We start from the raw sequence: 22079 nt of genomic DNA, 5'->3' as shown, positions 1-22079 counted from the left end.
ATGTTTTTGGTATTGTGGGAGGAAGCCGTAGTACCCGGAGAAAACCAACACAGGCACAGGGAGAACATGCAAACTCCACATAGAAGGGCCCAGACCGGGATTCGAACCTGGAACCCTCTTGCTATGAGGCGACAGTAACCACTGTACCACCATGCCGCACTATGGCCCTAAAATAAAATCACAAAATTTCTGCGATAAGGCAAGGCAAAATAATGCAAAATATTTTCGGTTTTGGCTCTCTTCAATCTCTACCAGGTGCTTCAGTTTGAGGAGGTGGGATAAGTTTGTTGCGTTGGCGTCTTTTGTTGTTACAATCTCGCTGCACTTCTTACATATCACTGTGATTTGCTGTACACCTGGTTTTCTGTAACTACACGACTTGCACACCACTGGTGCCTCTTCCCTTTAATTCCTTCACCATGGATGTCTGCCTTCAGACATTCTTGTTGTTGCTGTGTGTAATGGCATAACGTTATCACATCAACAAGATGGAAGACTGCCATTATCGTGAAATAAATTTCACACTTTAGATATGGAAGTATATATTAACGATTACCCTGACGGATAAGCGGTATAGAAAATGGATGGATGGATGGATATTAACGATTACTAAATTTCTTCATTTTTGTTTAATTGACCTTCATTAGTCACTATTTAGTACTTATTAATCCCTTATTCTATTTGACCATTTTCTGCAACTTCTAGGCCTTAATGTTATCCCTCGTTAACCTCATTATCCCTCATTATTGATAGTAAGGAAGTTACTACTAAGTAATAACACTTCATAATTATGGTCTTCTATACATCACAAAACTACAAGTGTTGATAGTGTCCGGATATCTCAACACTTTCTAACTCCTAATAATCCTAATTACTAATAGTGAAATTAATTGTTTGACTTTTTGTCAGTAGTGTTGTTTTCCTTACTTGCTATCAATGAGCAATAATTACAAGGTTGAGGGAAAACTGTTGTCAGATTTATAAATACTAACGTACAATGTCATGAGTGTGACAGAACATAAACAAAAACACAGTGCATAAAATTTAAAAACATTTTATTTTCATGTCACAGCAAACCATGCTGATATAAACTCACAACGTAGACAAACGAGTCTCTGAGTTTGCACTGAATGTTTCCAAACTATTGCACACTGTTGTTTAGGAAAGCACCTAACGCGTTAGAACTTATTTTTTGTCTGTCAGCGATCAATCACATTCCATTTGATTTTATTCATAGCACTATTGGTATTATTGAATATCAAAAACACCAATGATATATTAATTTGAATCTGAATTTTTCTTTGCCTGTACCAAGTGATTTATCAAAGCCCCTATGTGTAGAAGTTATATGTGATTATGCCACCTTTGAAATGTTTCTTATGTTGTTGTAGAAAAATGTTCAGGTGACGTTTGGTACGGTCAACAACAAATCCTACACACAGGAGCTTTACATACACTGCTTAAGCAATAAGAAAATTAAATAATATCTTCTGAATTTACAACTCTTTTCACAAAAATTTACAGTTGAAGAAGCTAGAAAAAGATGAACTGGTTTTAAAGGCGCAGGAGGTGAAATTAGCTTTAAAACTGTATGTCAGAGTAAGACAGTGTTGCCTGAGCATGTGCCTGTGAATAATGGGATCTATAAATCACTGTTTAATCTAACAGCATTTTTGAAGGGACAGAAGAGTCACACCTTTGACGTCCGACGGGATGCAGAGAGCAGAGTCCTGAGCGCCGTCTTCCTTGCTACGTCGTCATCATGAATGCGTACCCGTGTCATCGCTTCCTGTTTGCGTGGTCAGCTGCTCCAGGAGGTCTATGTGGAGCCTGACACGGCTGAGGAGAGGTGCGTTTTTCTCAGCTCGCAGCAGCTTGGAGTACACATTCTTGTAGGTTTTCAACAACTCCTCATCCTTATTGCTGCAATAATCACAAATACACTGTTCAGGAGTGAGCATTGTGAAAGTTAAAAGGACATTAGATACAAACATATGGACATTATATAATATAATGGTCTAGTCCTCTTTTCCTCCCTTATGAGGACTTGTATATAGCTGTATATTGTACTGTGTTTACTGTACTTTGTAAATTGTTAATTTATGTTACCTCTATATTTTTTTGTAACTGTTTCTGCACTCTTTTTCTGTTCTTGTGAGCTGCCACGACAAGTGAATTTCCCCACTGCGGGATCAATAAAGTTCATCTTATCTTATACCATAATTCCTTTATATTCTTGTTCACCTTGGTTTCCGTTTCATTGTTGTCATAAGTTTGATCAGCTGCAGAAGCAGGAAGGAGAAGCTTGGCTCAAACACGCCAATTAATTTCATCACTTCCTGGAGGTTCAGACCTGAGGTGGGGCCAGAGGCTGCGTCAGGGGACTCTACAGATTCAGCAGGGTCTGTTTCACTCAACTACAGTACAAGAAGTGAAAGAAAGAAAGATGTTGTAGGTCACACTGTGCGATCAAGAAAAGAGCAACTGAACAAAGCTTTCCAAGGATGAATAAGCATTCCCATCTGCCTCTCTGAAACTTACCTCTACCTGCTCCTCCAGCAGTTCATTGTAAATCAGCTGGAAAGCATGGCGAGTTTCTGTCATGATCTCTATTGCTCCAGTCAGGCTCTTTAGCTTAGCTGCGCTGCTGCTCTGACCTGCGAAAAACACAAAATGAAACATCACTCTAAGACACTGTGGATACAAATGCTCTTATGTTCTCCATTTCAATCCTTCTCTTAACGCAAAACCTATCATTGCTGACAAAATCGCATCACTCACACTGATGAACAGCTACTCACCTGCCATAGTAAACTCAGCAAAGGCCACTCTCTCCAGGAGTGTGCGGAGCAGCTCGCAGGGTGCGTCTTTGAGGCTGAGGAACAAACAGACAGCCTTGCTGTAGTGGAGCTCTGCCAGGCTCCGATGCTGCTTCCTCAAATGTTCGTCCCCCACCTGTCCCACAATTAGAGCCAGAAACACAGACATCCTTCAGTGTGCATTGTGCAATTGTTAGTATGAAATGCATTCCATCATCACTGACTCTATTCTAGTGTGTAGTTCTTTTTCCGACACATTTTCTTTTGGCATTAACGAAAAAAAAAGAGACAAAAAAGGGCATTCAGAAAAAAGACTTTGCATTATTGTGTAATTGTTATCCACCTGGTTGCGGAAGCAGCTGTGGTACATCGAGGCCAGGCGGTGGTGGATGGTGGCAGCTCTGTACTGGTAGAGCGGCTGGCGGGCAGACTCAGTCTGCAGGTCACAGTACTTCAGGGACTTCATCATCGCCTCAGTCACCTCCCGCTCGATCTGGGAGAACACACACGTCATTGATACTGCTGACTAACTCAAAACAACTGACAATGCAACGCAATAGATACACAGTCACTATGATTGTTTTTTTTTTTTAACCAGAATATGCATATCATTAATCTGAATTTGTAAAGAGACAGAAAGCTTTTCAAAGCACATGGAAATATGCCATTCAGCAGACAAAAACCTGTAAGAGTTTAAAGTTATCTTAATCCAGAATATTTGTTGACTCTTATGCGTTCAAACCCACTTGTTCCTGGGCCTTCCTGGAAAGCGGGGCGTAATCCTGCAGAAGCGTAGCCAGGGTGAAATAGGTAGTGGACAGCTCCCAGTTTACACTGTCCCACACAGCTGGGTGGTTCTCTCGGCTTGCCAGCGACCTCATAGCCCGCAAGTAGTAGTCTATGGCCTGGGGTAAGAATTAAATGAAATTACGAGCATGTTAGGGAACAGTCGAACTGCAGCAAGATGGAATAAAGACATCATTAAGACTGCAAAAGAGCTAATAATTTTACATCGCTTCAGTGTGAACGCTCAGTTTAAGACATTGCACCTTGTTGTAGTAGAGGGCCTCTTCAGGTGAGAACTCCCCCCTGCCCTGCTCGACAGAGATGGCGCAGTGAGCCTGAGCACAGACTCTCATTAACCGCCCTGTATTACACAGCAGCAAGGCCGAGTTGGTGCTGTCACCGATGGCTTCAAAGTCCTTCATGCCTTTCTCGAAGGAGGAAAAACTCTTTTTCCACATCTCCTGCTCTGCAACGGACACTGACTTCTTGGCTATAAATGGAAGTTAGATACAGCAACACGGACAAAAACGCAGGTAAAAAATATTTTAGAAGCACAGCAGAGCAACACATCTTTATTATATTTTTTTTGTTTGTTCGATATTTCTGCTGATCCCGGTGCAAAGAGATTCTTTGTTATTATCCTTGCAGTGCAAAGTATCTCGGTTTCAACAATTCTAATTACAGAAATGCTGAGCGTGAGTATTAGATGAATACATATAGAAAGCTGTATCTGCACATTAAAATTTCATTAAAAGTCATTAAATCTCTATACTTCTATACCATCTGTTATCTATTAATCCAACATACCTTCTTTCTCAGTCTGCATGGCTGCAGCTTGGTTCATGTAGTAGACTCCCATCTCGTTGCGGATGTTTCCCAGTCTTTTGAGCACCTGAGCCAGCTGATCTGAGGTGTGATCTTTCAAAGCCTCAGAGACGAGCAGCTCATACGCCGCCTCATAGCACTTACTGCTAACAAACAGCTGGTACTCCGGGTCTGTGGCCAGGTCTGTTGCCATGTTGAAGGCTAGAGGGTAGCAAGCACAAGCATTGACAAATGGAATGATCAGTAATTGAAGAGAACAACTTTAAAAGACCTGATAAGAGAGGACATTTGTAGTGCAGTTTTGGAACTGAAATGATCACAGTACCCCATTTATGGACACCCCTAATTTCAATACATCATGCAACGAAGCCAGTCGTTGTGTGCTTAAGATGTGTATACATGTCTCTCCTTAGTGACTGACCCTGGCAGCTGCTTTCTCTGTGCAGGCTATGCAGAATCTCCTGATCCTCTTTGGTCTGGTAGTTGTATTCCTCCAGGTAGGCTGCTCTGTTGCTGGCATTCTGGGCCAACATCAGCTGGATGTCCCCACACAGAGAAAGGCACTGGCTGTGAAAAGGCAGCACCTGCGGGTGCAGTGTACCACTCACCGAACAATAGGCATCTGGAAGAAAGAGAAGAAGAAAACAAGGGGAAAGAGAAATAAATGCTTAGTTATTATTATGTTGCCTCTTATTGTTCCTATTGAAGCTACTGTTTGTAACTGGCATCAAGGTTAAAAAGCTACATGGATTGAGTGCAGCATGAGTTGTTGTTGCCGCTAGTAACTGTAGAAATGACACATTTTCACACAGATGAAGCAAACCAAAAAAAAAAAAGAAAAACAATGTGTGTTATTACATTTCCCAGTGTTTCCAGTATATTACAGACTTAAATAACCTTACCGTAACACTGTAGAGACAGCTTTATGTAACGCAAAGCTCGTCCGTACTTCAGCAAGTTAGTGGCTGCATCAGACAGGACGTAGTAGGCCTTGGAGGCTTTGAGGAAAAGCTGCAGCTTCATGCGGTGCTGCCACGAGCCGGGGATCATCCCAGAGCGAGTTGGGTGCTTCTGGTCTGCCTGCAACGGCCCCACTGCTGACACACAAATGTTTAAAGACCAGGAGAAAGACACATGCAGGGTTGAGAGATGAAGAATGTCCCAGCAGTCATGTCATTTAGCTACAGTTTGCAAAAGGAGTGTGCCATAGGGCATATTTTTATTATATCAGTCATCTTTTGAAATAGGCAGACTCACCTCTTTCAAGAAGAGGAGAGATGCCTGTCTCTGCAGCACAGGCTCCAACTGCACTGTCCTCATATTTGAGGGGAATGGGCGTGTTGGGGTCAGCAGCTGGGAGATCACTCTCCTTCTTGATGGTGCCATCCACAGCCTTCAGCCCCTGTGTAATGTATATTACAGCATTTATTAGTAGAGTAGAGTACACGTTTCTTTGGACACAACACACTACCAGCACTGCATCTGCACTTAGCATAAATATCAGGCAGACACTTGCCTTTAGCACGTAGCTCAGGACGTGTCTGCATTTCTCCTCTTTGTCTTGAGAAACAGGGAAAGCACAACTTGGCTGCAGGGATCAGAAAAGGGAAGAAAATCAGTGTTTATGTGCAACATATTAATCTGTATATTCCACACTGTCCCCTTAGGTTTGTGTAGGGGAAGATCATTTAAAGAGGCACTCACTCTGATCTGGTGAGTGGATTTGTATTTCTCTGGGACTGACAGCTCTCCCACAGAGCGGATCACAGCCACAGCTTTACTATCATCCTGCGAGCTGTAGGAGCCGCTCTCATCGCTGTCCTCCGACAGCTGCGCCTCCTCCTCTTCCTCTCTGTCGTCATCGCTGTAGCTGTCCTCTGAGCCGCCGGCCCGAAGCGATTCCCCTCCATCTTCCTGGGGAGGCTCATCGAGCTGGAACAGCTCTGACAGCATGTAGTGGGCTGAGGCAATGATCTGAACAGACGGGAGTTGGAGGAGATCAGGACTGGAGCCAGGTTCAATAAAATCTGAACTATGGCATGCTCAGACTTAGACTTAGTGGTTTCACCTTTTACTTCCCCCGCTGTCTAAATATAGATTTAAGAAAACTCATCTGGAACTTTAAATTTTTAAAGAAACGCTTACCTGGGGATGTTTCTCCTCATCGAGAAGTTTGACGCAGTTTAAGAGCAGAGTCCTGATTGTGCCGTAGTGCTTTCTGTTTTGCCTCCCCTTCAGCATCAAGTTGCTGGCAACTCTGCATCACAAAAGAGAAAACAGACAAGAATTTCATACAGTTTTATACACTTTCATTGTTAGTTATTTGACTGAACCTAAAGTCCAACAATAAGTTACAGATTTGGCCATTTTAACCAAATATAAAGAGGATATAAATACATAAACTCTCCATAAAATATCAGAGGCAGTTTTTGAATTTCTGGAATTCAGTTCCTTAAATGTACTGATTTTCCCAGTTGTGACTGGTGTAACTGCTCTCCTGGGTCTTTCCCACACACTTACTTGTATAGTAACACAGCCACAGGAAGAGTGAAGGGATTCTGACATTTCTCTTCTTCAGCCTCCTCACACAGAGTAGTAAGATCATAAAGCTTCACAATGTCACTCCCACTAGCTGTGGATTCACAAGACAACATCAGAAAGAGAGAAAACATCAAGACCGAAAAGCCCACAGCACAGTACAGACTTAGTGCAAGGACTAAAGGAGTCCTGTTCAGATATCTCTTACCTTTGAAAAGCCAGTAGGTGTGACCCTCTTTGGTGCAGTTGGACTTGAGGAAGGAGAGGATGTTTTGAGCGATGTCTTTCACCACCCTCGTGGAGAAAGTCGAGTTCTCCAGATGAGGGATGTCCTCTGTTTTTATCATCTCGTATTTCTGCAGGTAAACACCATGAATGCAAAAACATTGAAGACATTTCAGTACCACTTTTTAATAAAAAAGCTGAAAATGACTGACTTTAAAAATCACACTCACCACCATTAAAATGACGAAACAAATTATCAAACAGATAACAACACTTGTCGCAAAACCGAAACACAGCCAGCAGTAATTTACCTGAACAATTCCATTGACGTGAAAGCACATGACAAGCTCTGGGACATTACACATTAGATTGTCCAGCCAGTAGTCAATTCCTGTCAGAATGTTGATTGGTTTATTGTTGTCCCTGAAAAACACAGGAAGAAAGTCAGACGTTATATATAGCAAAGAAAAAAGAAAAACATCCGAAATAAAAATTCCTGCTTCACCTCCTGAAGTCAGAAAAACTACATTAAAAAACTGATTGACTCACCAAGAAAAAATTTTCCCTCTATAAATACTGTGTATAATCTACAGACATACTGTAAATGGTCCCATTATTTTGTATGCTATTATGTTCATAGATTAATTTGCATTAACTAACAAACATCTATCATAAGACCCGAACTCAAAGCAACACAATCATTGCAGTGCAATATAACTAAAATTACAAGATTTCAGGATTATTTCAGATCAAATTTAGATGGTATAAAATTCCAACCTGAGTCTCAGACTGACGGCGGGATAGCGACCGCCTCCGAAAATAGGCATGTTGGACCCAACCAACATGTGGATATCCTCAAATGTCCACATGATGTTTCGCACAAAGTCATTTCTTAAACCCTGTTAAACAAGTCACATCAAAATGTAAATGAGATTAAGAATTAACAAAAAGAATTAAGAATCATTTTATTGGCAGTATATATATTTTTACATACACACACTGAATTTGTCTTCTGCGTTTGACCCATCCTTAGTTGAACACACATGCAAGACCCACCAAATTACATGCACAGGAGCAGTGGGCTGCATCATGCGCCCAGGGAGCAAATTGAGGGTTAAGTGCCTTGCTCAAGGGCACATCAGCCAGCTAATGGAGAGGGAGAGCATTTTTCGCATTAATAACTCCACCACACCCAATTTTTTCCTGCCCGTCTGGTAGGGGAATCGAACCAGCGACCCTCCGATCGCAAGCCGCTTCTCCAACCTCTAGGCCACGGCTGCCCCCGTATATAACAACATACACAAGTGTTCATTAGATGCAGGCTACCTGTAACTGCAGTGGAACATCATTAATGAGGGGTAAAATGTTATATTACCTGACTGTTCTCCCCTTCGTTGAAGAGCATGGGAAGGTTTTGTTCTTTTGGCACAGACGTCACCTGGCCCAGAGCAAACTGGCTGTCCACAGAAACACTTTCCTGCACATTTAACAGAAGAAATACTGTCAATCCAAATGATGCAGATTTCATTCCACAACACTGAGAACTGATTCCTAATAGAGAAGAAATTCAACTAATTTCTCAAGAAACAAACACTCATCTCTCCACCCTTTCGCACATTTCATTAACATGTGAGTCACGATACCGTACCTGCTTAGGGGCAACTGATTCTTCTGCCTCAGGCGATGTGCTGGTGAAGGTTGTGGGCCATGAAGAACTGAACTCCTCCGCCCCCTTCTCCTCCTCCCCCCCTTCATTCAGGTTGTCTGACACAGGCTCTGCAGCTCCATCACCATTTATACTGGAAGAAACACAGAAGTTGTTATGGGATAAGACTGGACAAGATGCACCATAAAATGAAGTGTAACATAACTCCCATAGTGTAACATAACTCCCATACAAAAACCTACTAAAGTACTCACCTGTAATAGAGGAACTTTGACAAGATTGCTTTCTGATACCAGTGCTCTTTACTCTTCTTTTTCCTCTGCCACTTCTGATCTATTAGCCGCTGGTAAAACTCTTTTAGCCACGCCCAGTCTCCTGTCTACAACGCAAACATAGCAGCAAGAATACAATCACTTAAACCACAAACTTACCAGTTACTGCCATAAACAAAACAATGAGAATAATGAACAAAAACCTGGATTAAAAGTAAAATAAGTCAAGAATAAGCCCAGCTGTACCTGAGAGGAACTCATGAAGAGCTCCTGAAGGTCCAGCTCATCCAACAGCAAAGTCCTCCCCACGCGGTGAACGGCCATACTCACGTGGGACTTGCTGTAGGGGATTTTCAAAAGCTTCTTGATGTTCTGAATGTGACCAAAAAAAACCCACTGTTAACATCAGGTGTATGTGCATGTGTCAAAGCCAAAGAAAGAAATGTTAACTTTGCAGCAGTTCCACAAACCTCTGAGTCCGACACCACGTCGACATCATCCCCAATGCAGTCGATGAAGTCATAAGCCATCCCAAAACTACAAAAGATTTAAAGACATTTAGCCACAGGGTCTGCACAGTTTCACAATGGAGCAAAAACATCACTTGTGGTAACAGTATTTCTCATGATGTTATACCTGGAAAACGGCTTGCTCTTGCTGCTGGAGCCTAATACAGTAGTGCCAGCAGTGCCTAGCTGGGGGTTTTCTCTCAGCCAGTTGGCAGGGGGCAGCTTCAGGTCTGTCTTCTCCTGCAGCAGGGCATAGCTGGTAGGAGGTGGGGCAGCAGAGTATTTGACCACAGCACGACTCTTGATTTCACTGCTACCTGCGCAGACTGCAGAGTCCTTCAAGATGGAAAAATAAATTGTTTGTAAACAGCTTTCATGGTTAGTATCCACAGCTGAGAGTGTCTGGTGAATTTGTAATTAAATAAGACAACTTTAGGACAGGAAAACATATCATCCGCATTGTACATAACCAGACATACAAGAAAAGTAAGTGCAATAGTTTCTCCTCCTTGTTCTCAGTCCAGTTACTTACATGTTTGGTGTTTTCACCTGTGCAGGTAGGGCCACCGATATCTTCCTTTGCATTATCCAAGGGACTCCCAGGCTCTCTGTCCTCAGCTGATGCGCTCATAGTAGACACACGACCGTTTACACCAGCAAACATTGGCGAGCTCCTAACCTGACAACATATCCATGACTTGGACAGGTCATGGGTAATCTATATATTAGCTAGAAAACGAGCGAGATTATGTCTATAAAGTTAGTCTAGGTGTCTCTAGTTTGCTAGCTTGACAGGTTAGCTCCTCGAAACAGCAACGCAGACTCGTAAAGCTGTGAGAAAAGTATAGTTACACGGGACGGTGGTTAAATTAAACCTGAGCGACACTCACGTTATAGGCTGTTGTTGGTTTGTTAACCTTAATAGCGTTTAGCTCTGGCTTAACTAGTTAGATAACCCCTGCAGCTTCCCTTTCTCTCTGCTTCAACTGCCGGCCAGTATCTTGTTGGCAGAGCACACGTTTGTGCGAGCAGCAGGGAAATAACGACTTCCGTTTTCACGTTAAGACAAACTCCAAAATTCGTCTTCTTTCTTATTTCGATGTTCTGAATTAGCAAAAAAAAAAAAAACAAGAAAAAAAAGAATCGCTTGCTTTTATCGGTTTGCAGCGCAAAATATTAGTTTAAATCACGGAAACTGTTTCTGCTACGGCGACTTTTTAAGTATTATGTTTGAACCGGAAGTACTTCACAAGCTGTAGGTTACTACGCTCTTTCTGGAAAAGTTGAGTACATTCTGTATTTTATTCTGAAATTTACTCACACGTTGTTGGTTTGTTTCAAAGTGTATCGACTATAAAGTTATTTAGCTTATCGGCTGCGTGTTAACTGGGCATGTCAATGTATCAGAAACTAAAAGCATATTAATTGTAATATAAAAATTGTAAATTGTGTTTTCATATGAAAAGTGTATGCATAACATATAATTAAAATCAGATCACATTACATTAAATACTCGATTCAATTACATTAAATTAATATTAAATATTCAAAATTAAGCAAAGGCATCATGTAAAGGCCCCCACAGCATTATATTATATTATATTATATTATATCCAGAGGATTTGCTCATGGTCAGTGGTTATATCTAGCAGGAGAATGCCAAGCAGCTGACTGACACAAAAGGGAGGAGCTGTGAAAGTTGGTTGCAGACAGTTCAGCAAGTGGCAAGCGGTCTGATGTCGACGTTTTGTCAGGTACATCGTCTTCGAAAACGCCAAAAAATCAAGTGGCAGCACCAAAGGCGCAGCAAACCTACCTCAGTTAAGTGCATTTAATGCCGACAAATTACAGTTAATCCAAATGGGAAGCTGGAAAAATCACGTGCGCGCTCGACTCCAACAGAGAGACCAAGCTGAGAAACTCCCTTACGTCGGCGTTTTCACGAGCTGTAAGCTTAGCAATTTCTCTCAGCATTTGCAGTGGCGATGCTTTCACTGTCTTAGTCAAAGGACAACTGTCTGTTTTCTTTCAGTGTCTCAGCTGGAAGAACGTTTTGAAATTCGCAAACAAATTTTGGACGATGTTCAGTCGAAGAGGTAGCTACACGTTGAATTTGACTAAACCCAACATTTGGCTTTTCTGTTGATCTGGATGTCCAAAGTCTGACCCTTTTTTTCTTGATATAAAGCTATATACTGGGTTTTTTTTTTCAGCTTAGAACGACGTGGAGTTGAAGTTGGGAAAAACAGCAGACTCCTTCAACTCCAACTGAGAGAGAGTGAACACCTGGCAGAAAAGGTAGGATAAATGAGGAGGAATCCAACGACCACAGCATCGGCCTTCGAGTGTATTGGAGAGTTTTGACCTGTGATTAAGCTGTGAAAGCACCAGCAGTTTACATAAATGTCTGTTAGTGTGTGCAAATGATGACCATTGAATCCATGAGATCCTCCCTCCCTTTGTCCACCGCTCAGTCAAAGCATCCTTTGCCTTTTGTCTCCCCCAGCTGTCCCAGACTGTCTCCGACCTGACCACCGTAATGTACCTGAAGGAGGCAGAACTGCAGTACTGGCAGTCACGGTAATGTTTTCAGCACACCACTGTCGGCAGCCATCCTGCTAGACTATGAAAATTAATGGGGATTTATTATTTAGCACTTTTTGCCCAAAGATTCAGCCTCCTTCTCTAACTCAATCATTTTCCAAGGTCTATTACATTGTGATGGAGCAAGTTTAAGAAATGCAGAATTTGTGATCTAGTAAAGTTGCTTCCGTAATCACTTCGTACGTTACAAATTGAATAATAAAATGTTAATATGGCTACTCAGGGCGTTTAATGAAGGAACAGTGAGTCTTGATAAAGTATGATGTACCTGTGTTGCAGTGACAATCAGAAGGCCACAAATCACTTGTGCAATCTGCTGTGTGGTCGGTCCACTGTGACACTTTGAAGAAGCAAAAATTCAGCTGATGTCAATGGGTGTTTGTCAGTATTGTGACCTAAAATCTAGAAATTCAAAGTAACACTACCGCAAGCCGATCAAAGCTACACCAAATCACTGTTTCAGTGTATCCCACTACCATCAAGAGGCACTAACTCTGGCTAAAGGGAGCAACACCCTGAAGGCGGCCCTTTCAGAATTTGAGTTCACTGTTGAGCGTCAATCCAAAGAGTTGGCAGCAATACGTGTGGAGCAGAAAGAGCTGAGGGAAGCGCTGGCACAGGCTCAGAGGGAAAACGAAGCGCTTTTGCAGCGGTGGATGGAGGAGAAGAGGGAGGAGGCAGACAGGCTGAATGAGTACAACGATACACAAGAAAGGTTGTAAATCTCAAAAACAAGTAATTACTCACTATGAATCATAACAGAACTGCAGGTTTGGAGAGGTTAAGTTGTTTTTGATTACTGCTTTTCACCAGATGGCATCGTCTGGCCAGACAGCTGAAGAAGCACCTCCACAGGGAAATGGGAAGAGAGGATGTTCCCTTTGGGAGGAGTTCTTGGAGTGGCACAACAATCAGTCCATCAGTCATTCAGTGTAAGCATCTGCATACCCTTCAACATATTCGTGCATAATGCAGTGAGTACAAACGAATGCCTCTTACTTGAACATTATTCATTTTAGTGCCGCACACACTGATCCAGGTAGGCACCTTCATTAAGATAAGTTGATGAGGTCAAGACAAAAAGGGCTTCTGAATAGTGAACTGTTAATGTTATCAAGAAAGACTCAATGGGTCATTTAGCCTTCATCAAGTATCTTGCTTGTAGAGAACATTATCAGCTCAGCTCGTGCCATCAAGTGCATCCCGGTGCATTTAGTACCAAGAGTAGGTTGCCCTCAGCCGCAACTCAAAGTGGTTCTCTGGTCTTTCAGGAATCCAAAAGCAGCAGCATCCTTAAGTACCTTCACTTAAACATGATGTTTGATAGTGCGCCTAGACACAGACTGTAAGACCATCTTACTTGGGAAGCCAACCATTTGTATGCATCTGGTGTGATTTCAATCTAACTGTGAATGTGGGGTGGCGCGTTAGCAGCATCCGGCAATTTGAAAACGCAGACGAGGTATTTATTGGCAGGGTGATTACAGTAGACTTCCATACATGATGCCTTACATTAGGAATATGAACATGTTTGGAGCTTTTCTCTTTCAGTTTGACAAAATAGAAAAAGTTTGCCCATTTAAATCAGGAAAATTCGGGTCAAAGAATAATGATAATATTAAAAAAATAGATCTGTCGATGTGTAATACCAGCCATATAATGGACAGTCTAGCAAAGGAGTAGGATGACAATCATATCTACAGCTGTGTGTTAAATGTAATTCATGTAATTTAACCTTTTATCATGCTCATCTTGTCCCCAGGGATCAATAATACAACAGAGAAACACCAAGGACACTCAGACCACAACCATGGCTCAGCTGCAGCAAAAGTCTAATATTCCCATGTCATTGTGGAGACGACCGTTCTCAGCACAAGGATCAGCTCTCTGTCCATTGCCACGACACTTGTAGTTGAAAAATCAAAAAACATCCCCTGATGGGACACCATGACAACAGAGTAGCTACCCTTTGAAGTGTTATGAAATAGTTTTTTGTCACAGCTTTTTGAATTAACTATAATGTGTTAGTGACCGACCATATTCTCAAATATATTGTTAATTTAGACTTTGATAGGATGTTTAATTTTACATTTGCTGCTCTAACTGAACTAAACACACTCCTTTCTAAGGATTTTTTTTTTAAATTCATCCAGCAGTACAATTTGATGCGATAAACCATTTAAGCAACCTCTGTTCATCAAGTTCACATAATTTAAAAGGCAGAAGTTGGTGTTGTTGTACAGTCAGGGCTTAGTGTTGGTGACAATGTGCCTTTTTCATCTTCTGTTTATTTGCAAAGAAAATCATGGGAATCATTTTTGCTTCTTGGTTCAAAAAGTGTATTTAAAAAGAATTTAATAACCTGTTTGGGCTTACTGTTTAACATGTTTTAAAATGACCTTTGAATAGTTAACATTTCTTTTTAAAATGTAAGAATGTGAGAAAAACAAACTATGCCAGATGAATATGCTATTGTATAGAAGTATGTGTGGGTTTTTTTTCTATTTCAAGCATTAAAGAATAAAGTCATATGCTAATTTACTTACTTTCACTTTGTCACAAATGAGAGAATTTTTTCTGAATTGAAAACAAAAATATAAATTTTCCAACATTTGGGGAGCAAATAAGTTTTATTCTTATTGTCTTTTGGGGAAATTTTCCCCCTTTTCCAGAAAGAGACAGTGAAGAGGCAGACAGGAAACAGGACGAAGAGGATATGATAGGCGTTAACAAGTCATTGACTGGAGTTTAACCAGCCAAGGTTGCGATCATGTAGTCATGCAACTATGCAATATAACCATTTAGCTACCATCACTTTAATGGCATCGTGGCTTCAAATTTGTCCTCCGTTGTTGGGTTGCAGAGCTCCTGAGCAGATATTGTGTTTAAAAGTTCTCCATGTCAGAAAAAAAAACATCCTATGTTGCTCATTTGAATGCTTAATTGGATAAATTGATATTCATCAATATATTTTTTGTGATGTTCTTTCACTTTAAGCCACATTTTTAAATTATTTATTTTTTACTGTTAGAATTCAAGTTCCACATCTCCATGGCAAACAGGCCACATTTGAGGTTGTTTGTTTACTGCCTGTTTCCATAGCCACCAGTGTTTGCATCAGTTGTTAAGTTGGATAGCGTGTGTGGTGTACCGGTGAAATCACTCCACACACTCCACATCTCAAACTGTTGTTAACATGGTGAAAGGTGGAAAGCGATACTCTTCAATAAGCAGTGATGGCAAATGGGTAAGAAATTCTTCAGTTAATCAGAATATCAGATCATGATGAATCATAACATTCAAACCAGGTCATCTAATTCGCTCTTCTCTCATGTACTTTTCAGTTTGCTCATCCAGTTTTACCAGAATACGAATCGAGGAATCGTGACACTTGTACAACCACTGGGCTCATGCTGACTCAGGTTAAATCATCAGTGCCTCAGGCTTTGAACTTCAAGCGCTATCCTAAATGGAAAACTCAGCAGGTGTGTATGAACAGCACATAATGTAGCGTTTGTAATATGGCTGCTCTTTTGTCTCCACAGTACAGTCATGGGTTGGTACTTTTAAAGACTTCTTTTGCAATGAAGTCAATCAGTTTTCATTTATATAGCACAAAATCACAAATTATATTTCCTCACTGGGATTTACAAGAAGCAGCCTCCTCATTTCATCCCATTCTGCTGTATTCAGTTACATTAGATTTGACTGTCCTTCCAGTATAAGTTTCTTCATGACCGTCTTTGCAGGAACCCAGAGAGTTTCCACTTTCACACCATGACAACAAGCACGCCTTAAAAGACAACATCTCTGTCTTCACTTATGTGAGTATGAAGAGAAATTCAGAGCATTATGAAATGTCCAAATCCATCCTCAAATTACGACTTCAAAGGAAAACATATTTTTTCCGTATCACACTTCAGGGTGTGGGCCGCAGGAAATGTCTTGATTATCCCAGACAGCACATCTCTCACTTCTGCCTGTGCCATGATGGAGCTGATAACAGCACTGCAACAACACAGACCAGGGAGAACGTCACAGTTAACCAGACTGATTTTATAATGAAGCAGGCACCAGTTTATGGTCCAACTACCAACAGACGGTTCCCCCGCAACCACCAGCAGAAGTCTGCAGAGGCAGCTCTGGCACAGGCAGGGGAACAATTCATGTGGTTCGGACGACACGACTCTGGTCTCTCGGAGGCCCTGCAAGCTACCAGCTACTCACCAACCTCAAAGCCCTCAGATACTCCTACATTAGGCACTAGATGGCATCCTTAAGGGGGTATAGCTCAGAGGGGGGTCAGGTGAACTTTCTGGAGGGTCCAGCTGTCCAATAATACACTGATTTAGAAACACCAGTTAGCATTTTCTCTTGTTTTTGAGAACCTTCACAGACAAGATTTTATTTCATGATGAGTATACTTGATGATGCCATTTTGAGACATAGTTAAGTTGTCTTTTGTATTTAGATTTATTTTTAATCTGTTCATTCTTGACCTTTGACTTCAGTGGCCTCAAAATTTTCTCACAAGTATGTTTTTGACATATTTCAGGGTGGCATTACAGTGATTTGGCGATACACAAATGATGGTTTAAAGAAGCAAAAACAAAGCAGAGACCAAGAAATCCTGACTTTGTCTGAATAGTAAGGGGTTAAGCTCCAAAAACATTGGTTCCTACATTTCCTATAATGTGACTCAATTATGTCAGTTTTGGGTTTATTTGGGGGGAGGGGCACTACAGAAATAACTACAGTAACCTCACTCAACACCTCCAGATTTTTTTTTAGTCTGTAGTCTTTGTAGTCTTTAACCTCAACCGCTGTTGCTTTAAGTTGAACGACACATTCATGGGTATTCATAAATTCATTTGCATCAGCCCCTCTCTGCTAGCAGTCCAAAGATTTGCCAGCAGAGGGCAGCAGGTCTACATGTGTTATCAATTGGCCTGATGATAGACTGAGTTGTTCAACAATCGAGTTGTGTGAGAACTGTAATAACCAAAACCCCTGTGTAATGTGCATGCTCTGGAGGAAATGTGGGGGCAAATAACTGGTAAAAGAATCCATCTATTTTTATTTAACGCGCACATCAAGAAGATGAAGACATTAAATTGGAACATGTGAAGTAAATTAAGCTTGATTTGAGTCATAATACATGGGTTTGTTTCACCCCTGGGGATGAAAGGGATGGATCTGTGTGTGTGTGCTGCCCATACAAGAGAGGATAAAGCGTGGGAGTGAATAACAGAAAACTCTGCTCTGAGAAAAGCACTTAAGAGAAGAGTCTCCCCAACCACTTTCTCCAATAGCCGATGTTTTCTCCAGAGTATGTTCTGACCAGCTGCTTTCTTTCTTTAAGTAGCCACCAGGGAGATGGGTTTTTCTCACAAGCTTTCTTTCAGCCATAGTAATTAGCTGATCCTCGTGAAGTGCCGACCTTGTAGGAGTTTGTTTCACTTTTAAAAGGTGACATACATCTAACAGATTTTTGTATCGCAAGACCAGAAAACTTCAAGACATCCATCTGGAGCTGCTTCCTCTTTGTGATTTCACTTTGCGATCACCTCCCACATTGTTACCTGCAGGTGCGCGACTAACGCCAAGCTGCAGGGCGAGGGGTTTGCAATAACCATACCTTTGATAAAACAGAAAAGAAGTAGATTAAAAAAAATGTTATCAGCTCTATTTCAAACCTGTTTTAGCGTCTGTGTCTGAAACAGAAGTCTGCTGTATATAGCTGCTATTCATTTTTTAATAAGATTCAGTCATGCTGACGAGCAGGAAATAAGTATTTATTAATAAAAACACCTTTGCATTTGACAGCTGGCTCTCTCTGGTCTCAACTAGTTGCCCACCACCTTTGTCCCTGTGGATGCAGTTTGCAGGCCACACTTTTCCTTGGACTTGCCACAGCTTGAACGACTCCTCCGCACAAAAGCTTTCGACACTTAATCAGAAACTCTCATTAGCTCTGTCAGAATCGCAGTCAGGCTTTTAATACTTCACGGGGCGGGGGGGGGGGGGGGGGGGGGGGGGCAAAAACTCTGAGCAGAGCATACTGAAGTAGCATGTCAATCATTTGTGGTTGTGTGCAGCCAATGTGCCATGTTAGGCAAGATTCATGTGTTGTACCATACAGAGGAAAAACCGCAGTATATGTAAATACAGTTACTTGGTGGAATATCAAACCTTCTGCCAAGGACAAAAGACACATCTCAGTAAACAAGCATTCAACCACCAAAGCTTTGCACTTCATGAATATTAAATCAGACACTTTGAATCCTACCTCTTTGGTGTTAGGAGGCCTTAGTCTGGATTCTTACCATTTGCTGTGATTTATTCGCAGGTGCATGTGTCTCTTTGATGTGCTGAGTTGAGAGGTTTTGCACCTGTTTGAGAAAAATGCTTTGAAAACAAGAGGCGGATTTGCCAGACAGTCAAAATGACAGCAACAGAAGGAAGATTTGTGTTACCCTGGTACATTCTATATGTGTTTTTTTTTTTCCTTTAAAAAAAGGCTGCCGTGCTGGTTTGACATACTCTGTTGTGCACACAGTAAAATCACCTTTTGTCAAACAAAATCTACCTTTTTTTCCTCATGTCAGTTTTGGCATCTGTTCTGATGTTATTGTTACGTTCTGCATCTTGCATTTTATCCATTACCTATTCATTAAAGATGTGACTTGAAAAGAGAGTTGCCATGGAGATGATGCATTTAAATCACATATATCAAAGATTTTTTTTCTGTCGATTCTTTTCCCCAATTTATTTAGATTTTTTCCCCCCTCATCTTAAATCGCTTTTAAAATGGTATTGAGGCTGAGTTCTCCTCATGTTTAACATTTCATCTTGTTCAAACATTCAGCATCCTGTCCGAATAGCAACAGCGAAGAAGTCCAAAATGGCCTTCAGGACTTAAAGTTGAATCCCTTGTCTGGGTTAAACTAACCATAAGATTCCTTCCAATCTCCTGTCAGTCATTCCACTTGCAGCAGGGTATAATTCCCTGGCAGTCTGTTTTTCAAGGCAGCCAGTTGGTTAGTGTCCCTTGGCAGCCTCGTGGTCCTTGTTCCAGTAATGGTCAGGGGCTCTCCACAGTCTGAGGGCGGTGATAAAGGTGGCTAGCTATCTCATTTCCACAGAGGACAAGATAACATCCTGAGAACATTCCCATCACTCGAGGAGTTTGTTCAGAGGAGATAAGAGCTACCGTGCCATAGCTTAGCTGGAAAGCTCTGTGGGTTTGAATTTGTGTGGACTTGCACTGTACATATGTGTTTAAATAGGGTACTTCAGGCCTGCTTCCCATGTTGCAGCTGTGAGGTCCACCGATCTGGTATCAGGGTACCAAGCAGAGCTGCAAAAACACAATATCGAAAAATCAGACCTATTCTTGCACTGAATCACATTCCACTCTGTATTTCTCAAAACTCCGACACAGATTGCATGCTAATTTGTGTGTAGGTGGTGAGTATAATTACATTAGGCTGGTTGTAAACAAAGACCTATACAAGCAGCAGTGTGTTCAAGTATCCCACTCGGGAGAGAAAATAGTTGAGTTGAAAGGATGAATTTATTATGCAGTTCATATGAAGAAAACTGTATTCCATACTGTATCAGTTTGTGTTCAGCTGTAATAAAAATAAATGATTGGTTTCATTTGTATATCATGCATTTAGTATGTAGTATTTAGTGAAACAAAATATTTGATAATGCTGTGATTTTTCAAAGAAGAATCAGTCTTTTGGAGTCCTGCCCTTGTGTTTTGTTATAGTGTTTTGTTGAGGTAACCTTGAGGCAACACCTCTGTCCTCCACACAAAAACATGCATCTTAGCTCAAACGCTGGCTCAGTTTGGCCTGCTACATTTGAACAATATTACCAAGTATTTCATCACTACTTAAGAAGCTCCTCCTCAGTTTCAGCCCCTTCATAACCTCACCATCACTGCGTTTTAATCTCATTAGGTAAAAATCAATACATCTATTGTGATTTACAGATCAGGAGGTGGACCACACACCCTAAAGATTCTGAAGTTCTGGCTCTTTTCTCTAATACTTCGCCAAAAGCCAAAAGGAGCTTCTTATTCCAGGAACCATCAACGAGTGAAGTCAGTCACACTTGACATGGTCCTCTATTGAAGAGACAAGTGCAACTAAAATAAAAGTGACACTTCACACAGTTTAGCTTAAATTCTATTTCCTTTTAGTTGGTGGTTCCTGCTGCTGGCAGTCTAGAGACTACAGTTATTTTCAGATGTGACTGTATAACTTCCTGCTTTCAGCCCCATTACATACTGTACTTTTAGTTAATGCAGTCAGCCTTGAAAATTGCTTTAACATTTCACACGAACACACACAGTTTTCTATTTCCTGCTTTAGAAGGAAGCAAAAAAAAAAAAAAAAAAAATCCACAGACTTCACAACAAGTCTAATTAACTGTTTTCACACTTATTCTCCAGTCAAAGGGGTTAATCTGCCTCATCTGCATTCTGTTGGAAGCATAAATATAAGCCAATGAATGTCTTTTAAAGGCTGCTATGAATGTGTCAGAGGCCTTAGCGTGGTGGAATATAATTAGACGTGAGTGCAGTAACAGTGGTATTGTGTGGTTTTGTCTGAATCTTATTATTCCATCTCTCAAAAGCAAAGCTAAAAGGCACTCTTCTGCCATGCAGTATGCACACTTAGTGGAGGAGGTACTAACAGCACAAGGACAGACCTTTAACAATCAGACATCTTTATCAAATGTAAATTATACTCCCATGAGCTGCTCATTACAATATCCCATATGTAGCATGTGTCATAAGGTGTTAAATTCAGAGTTTAACATGATCTCCATTTTTAGTTCCTGATGATCATAAGCGTTCTGGTAGTGAAGATGAACTCAAATTAGCTGCACTTCTCCTTCTCAAGATGGAGGCAAGATGTGAGATGATGAGTAATGTTAATTTAAAATCTTAAGAGAGGTCAGCACAGAGGTGGCTGAGTTATCCATAGCAATATATTCAAGGTTATTTTTAATAAGCAATGATTTGATGAAGTAAATGAACAAGAAAGGACTGTCCTGAATGAATAAGGATTAAAGACAGTTTATTTTGATATTAGATTGAATTAGAGGCAGTAAAGCAAAAGATCTAAGTGTTATAGTAAACCCATTCAGGGCCAAGTAAAGGAACTGCTATGCAAGGAGGTGATTTAACCATGAGAGACTGATTCAAGGTTGCAGTGAAATATTCATTCAAATGAGGTAAAGAGTGGAGCAGCATAAGAATAACCCGTCTTTAAAGATTAACATAACCCTTGGAGATGTTATTGTATCCCCGTAACCAAGTCTCGACTTCAGCAGGTGCAGAACAGCTCTCCCTCTCTGTGAGTTACTGCATTAAGTCCCTCAAATTTAGTGGCACAATCATGAGCCTCCCGTTCACTCTCTGGAGTAGAAGAATCGCTTTGCATTTTAAAAAGGTCAAACACTCAGATCTCTGCCAGGAGGAATTGAGGGAAGAAATAATGTCTCTCTGCAGAAATATGCAGTCACACACAACTGATCCTCTCAAATACCTACTGTACAGTGAACAGATTAGAGGTGTGTGTGTGTGTGTGTGTGTGTTCACTGTCACTGTCTATCAACTAGTGTATAAACAAAAGCAAAGCATAATATCAAACCCTAATGTGGTGGACATTCAGATCATTTTCAGGACTGTATTGATTTAACACAACCAGATTCTTATGCTAGCTGTTGGTGTATAATGAAAAGGGGAACACATAAGTCACACAGTAAGTTGCTTTAATAATTGATCTGCACCGTAGTAAACACAACTGAGGGTATG

General features: G+C 41.1%; 3 protein-coding genes across 5 annotated transcripts; 2 read left to right on the top strand and 1 right to left on the bottom strand.

Moving 5' to 3' along the window:
- Positions 1–1038: 1038 nt before the first annotated feature.
- Positions 1039–10884, bottom strand: edrf1 (erythroid differentiation regulatory factor 1). 3 transcript variants are annotated; one of them, XR_006844532.1, is made up of 26 exons: positions 10173–10884; positions 9768–9976; positions 9602–9668; positions 9378–9503; positions 9114–9238; positions 8842–8992; positions 8569–8670; positions 7971–8092; positions 7505–7616; positions 7177–7324; positions 6951–7062; positions 6576–6687; positions 6135–6404; positions 5947–6018; positions 5688–5832; positions 5333–5527; positions 4852–5052; positions 4413–4631; positions 3869–4095; positions 3566–3724; positions 3163–3312; positions 2802–2955; positions 2542–2657; positions 2245–2417; positions 1681–1923; positions 1039–1645 (listed from the first exon to the last, which is right to left on the bottom strand). XR_006844532.1 is itself a non-coding variant. In XM_046402083.1 (25 exons), the coding sequence occupies exons 1-25, from the start codon at positions 10302–10304 to the stop codon at positions 1761–1763; spliced, it is 3762 nt and encodes a 1253-aa protein (XP_046258039.1). In that variant the 5' UTR covers positions 10305–10884; the 3' UTR covers positions 1039–1760. The 3 variants fall into 3 exon arrangements, 2 of the variants coding, with proteins under 2 accessions (XP_046258039.1, XP_046258040.1); XM_046402083.1 differs by having other exon boundaries at positions 1039–1923; XM_046402084.1 differs by having other exon boundaries at positions 1039–1923; positions 5333–5524; positions 10173–10883.
- Positions 10885–11304: 420 nt separating this feature from the next.
- On the top strand, positions 11305–14381 carry si:ch1073-143l10.2 (uncharacterized protein LOC565165 homolog). Its single transcript, XM_046402085.1, has 7 exons — positions 11305–11588; positions 11673–11736; positions 11854–11938; positions 12147–12220; positions 12708–12959; positions 13058–13176; positions 14007–14381. Exons 1-7 carry the CDS (start codon positions 11501–11503, stop codon positions 14078–14080), a joined length of 756 nt encoding a protein of 251 aa, XP_046258041.1. The 5' UTR covers positions 11305–11500; the 3' UTR covers positions 14081–14381.
- A 949-nt stretch (positions 14382–15330) lies between these two features.
- tex36 (testis expressed 36) lies at positions 15331–16604 on the top strand. The gene is made up of 4 exons (XM_046402086.1): positions 15331–15491; positions 15589–15729; positions 15994–16068; positions 16168–16604. The coding sequence occupies exons 1-4, from the start codon at positions 15441–15443 to the stop codon at positions 16522–16524; spliced, it is 624 nt and encodes a 207-aa protein (XP_046258042.1). The 5' UTR covers positions 15331–15440; the 3' UTR covers positions 16525–16604.
- The last annotated feature ends 5475 nt before the right edge of the window (positions 16605–22079 follow it).

The sequence above is a fragment of the Scatophagus argus genome, chromosome 10, assembly GCF_020382885.2.
Source record: "Scatophagus argus isolate fScaArg1 chromosome 10, fScaArg1.pri, whole genome shotgun sequence".
NCBI classification, from domain to species: Eukaryota; Metazoa; Chordata; class Actinopteri; family Scatophagidae; genus Scatophagus; species Scatophagus argus.
The sequence above is the reverse complement of the archived record's forward strand: the minus strand, read 5'-3'. Positions and strand labels throughout refer to the sequence as shown.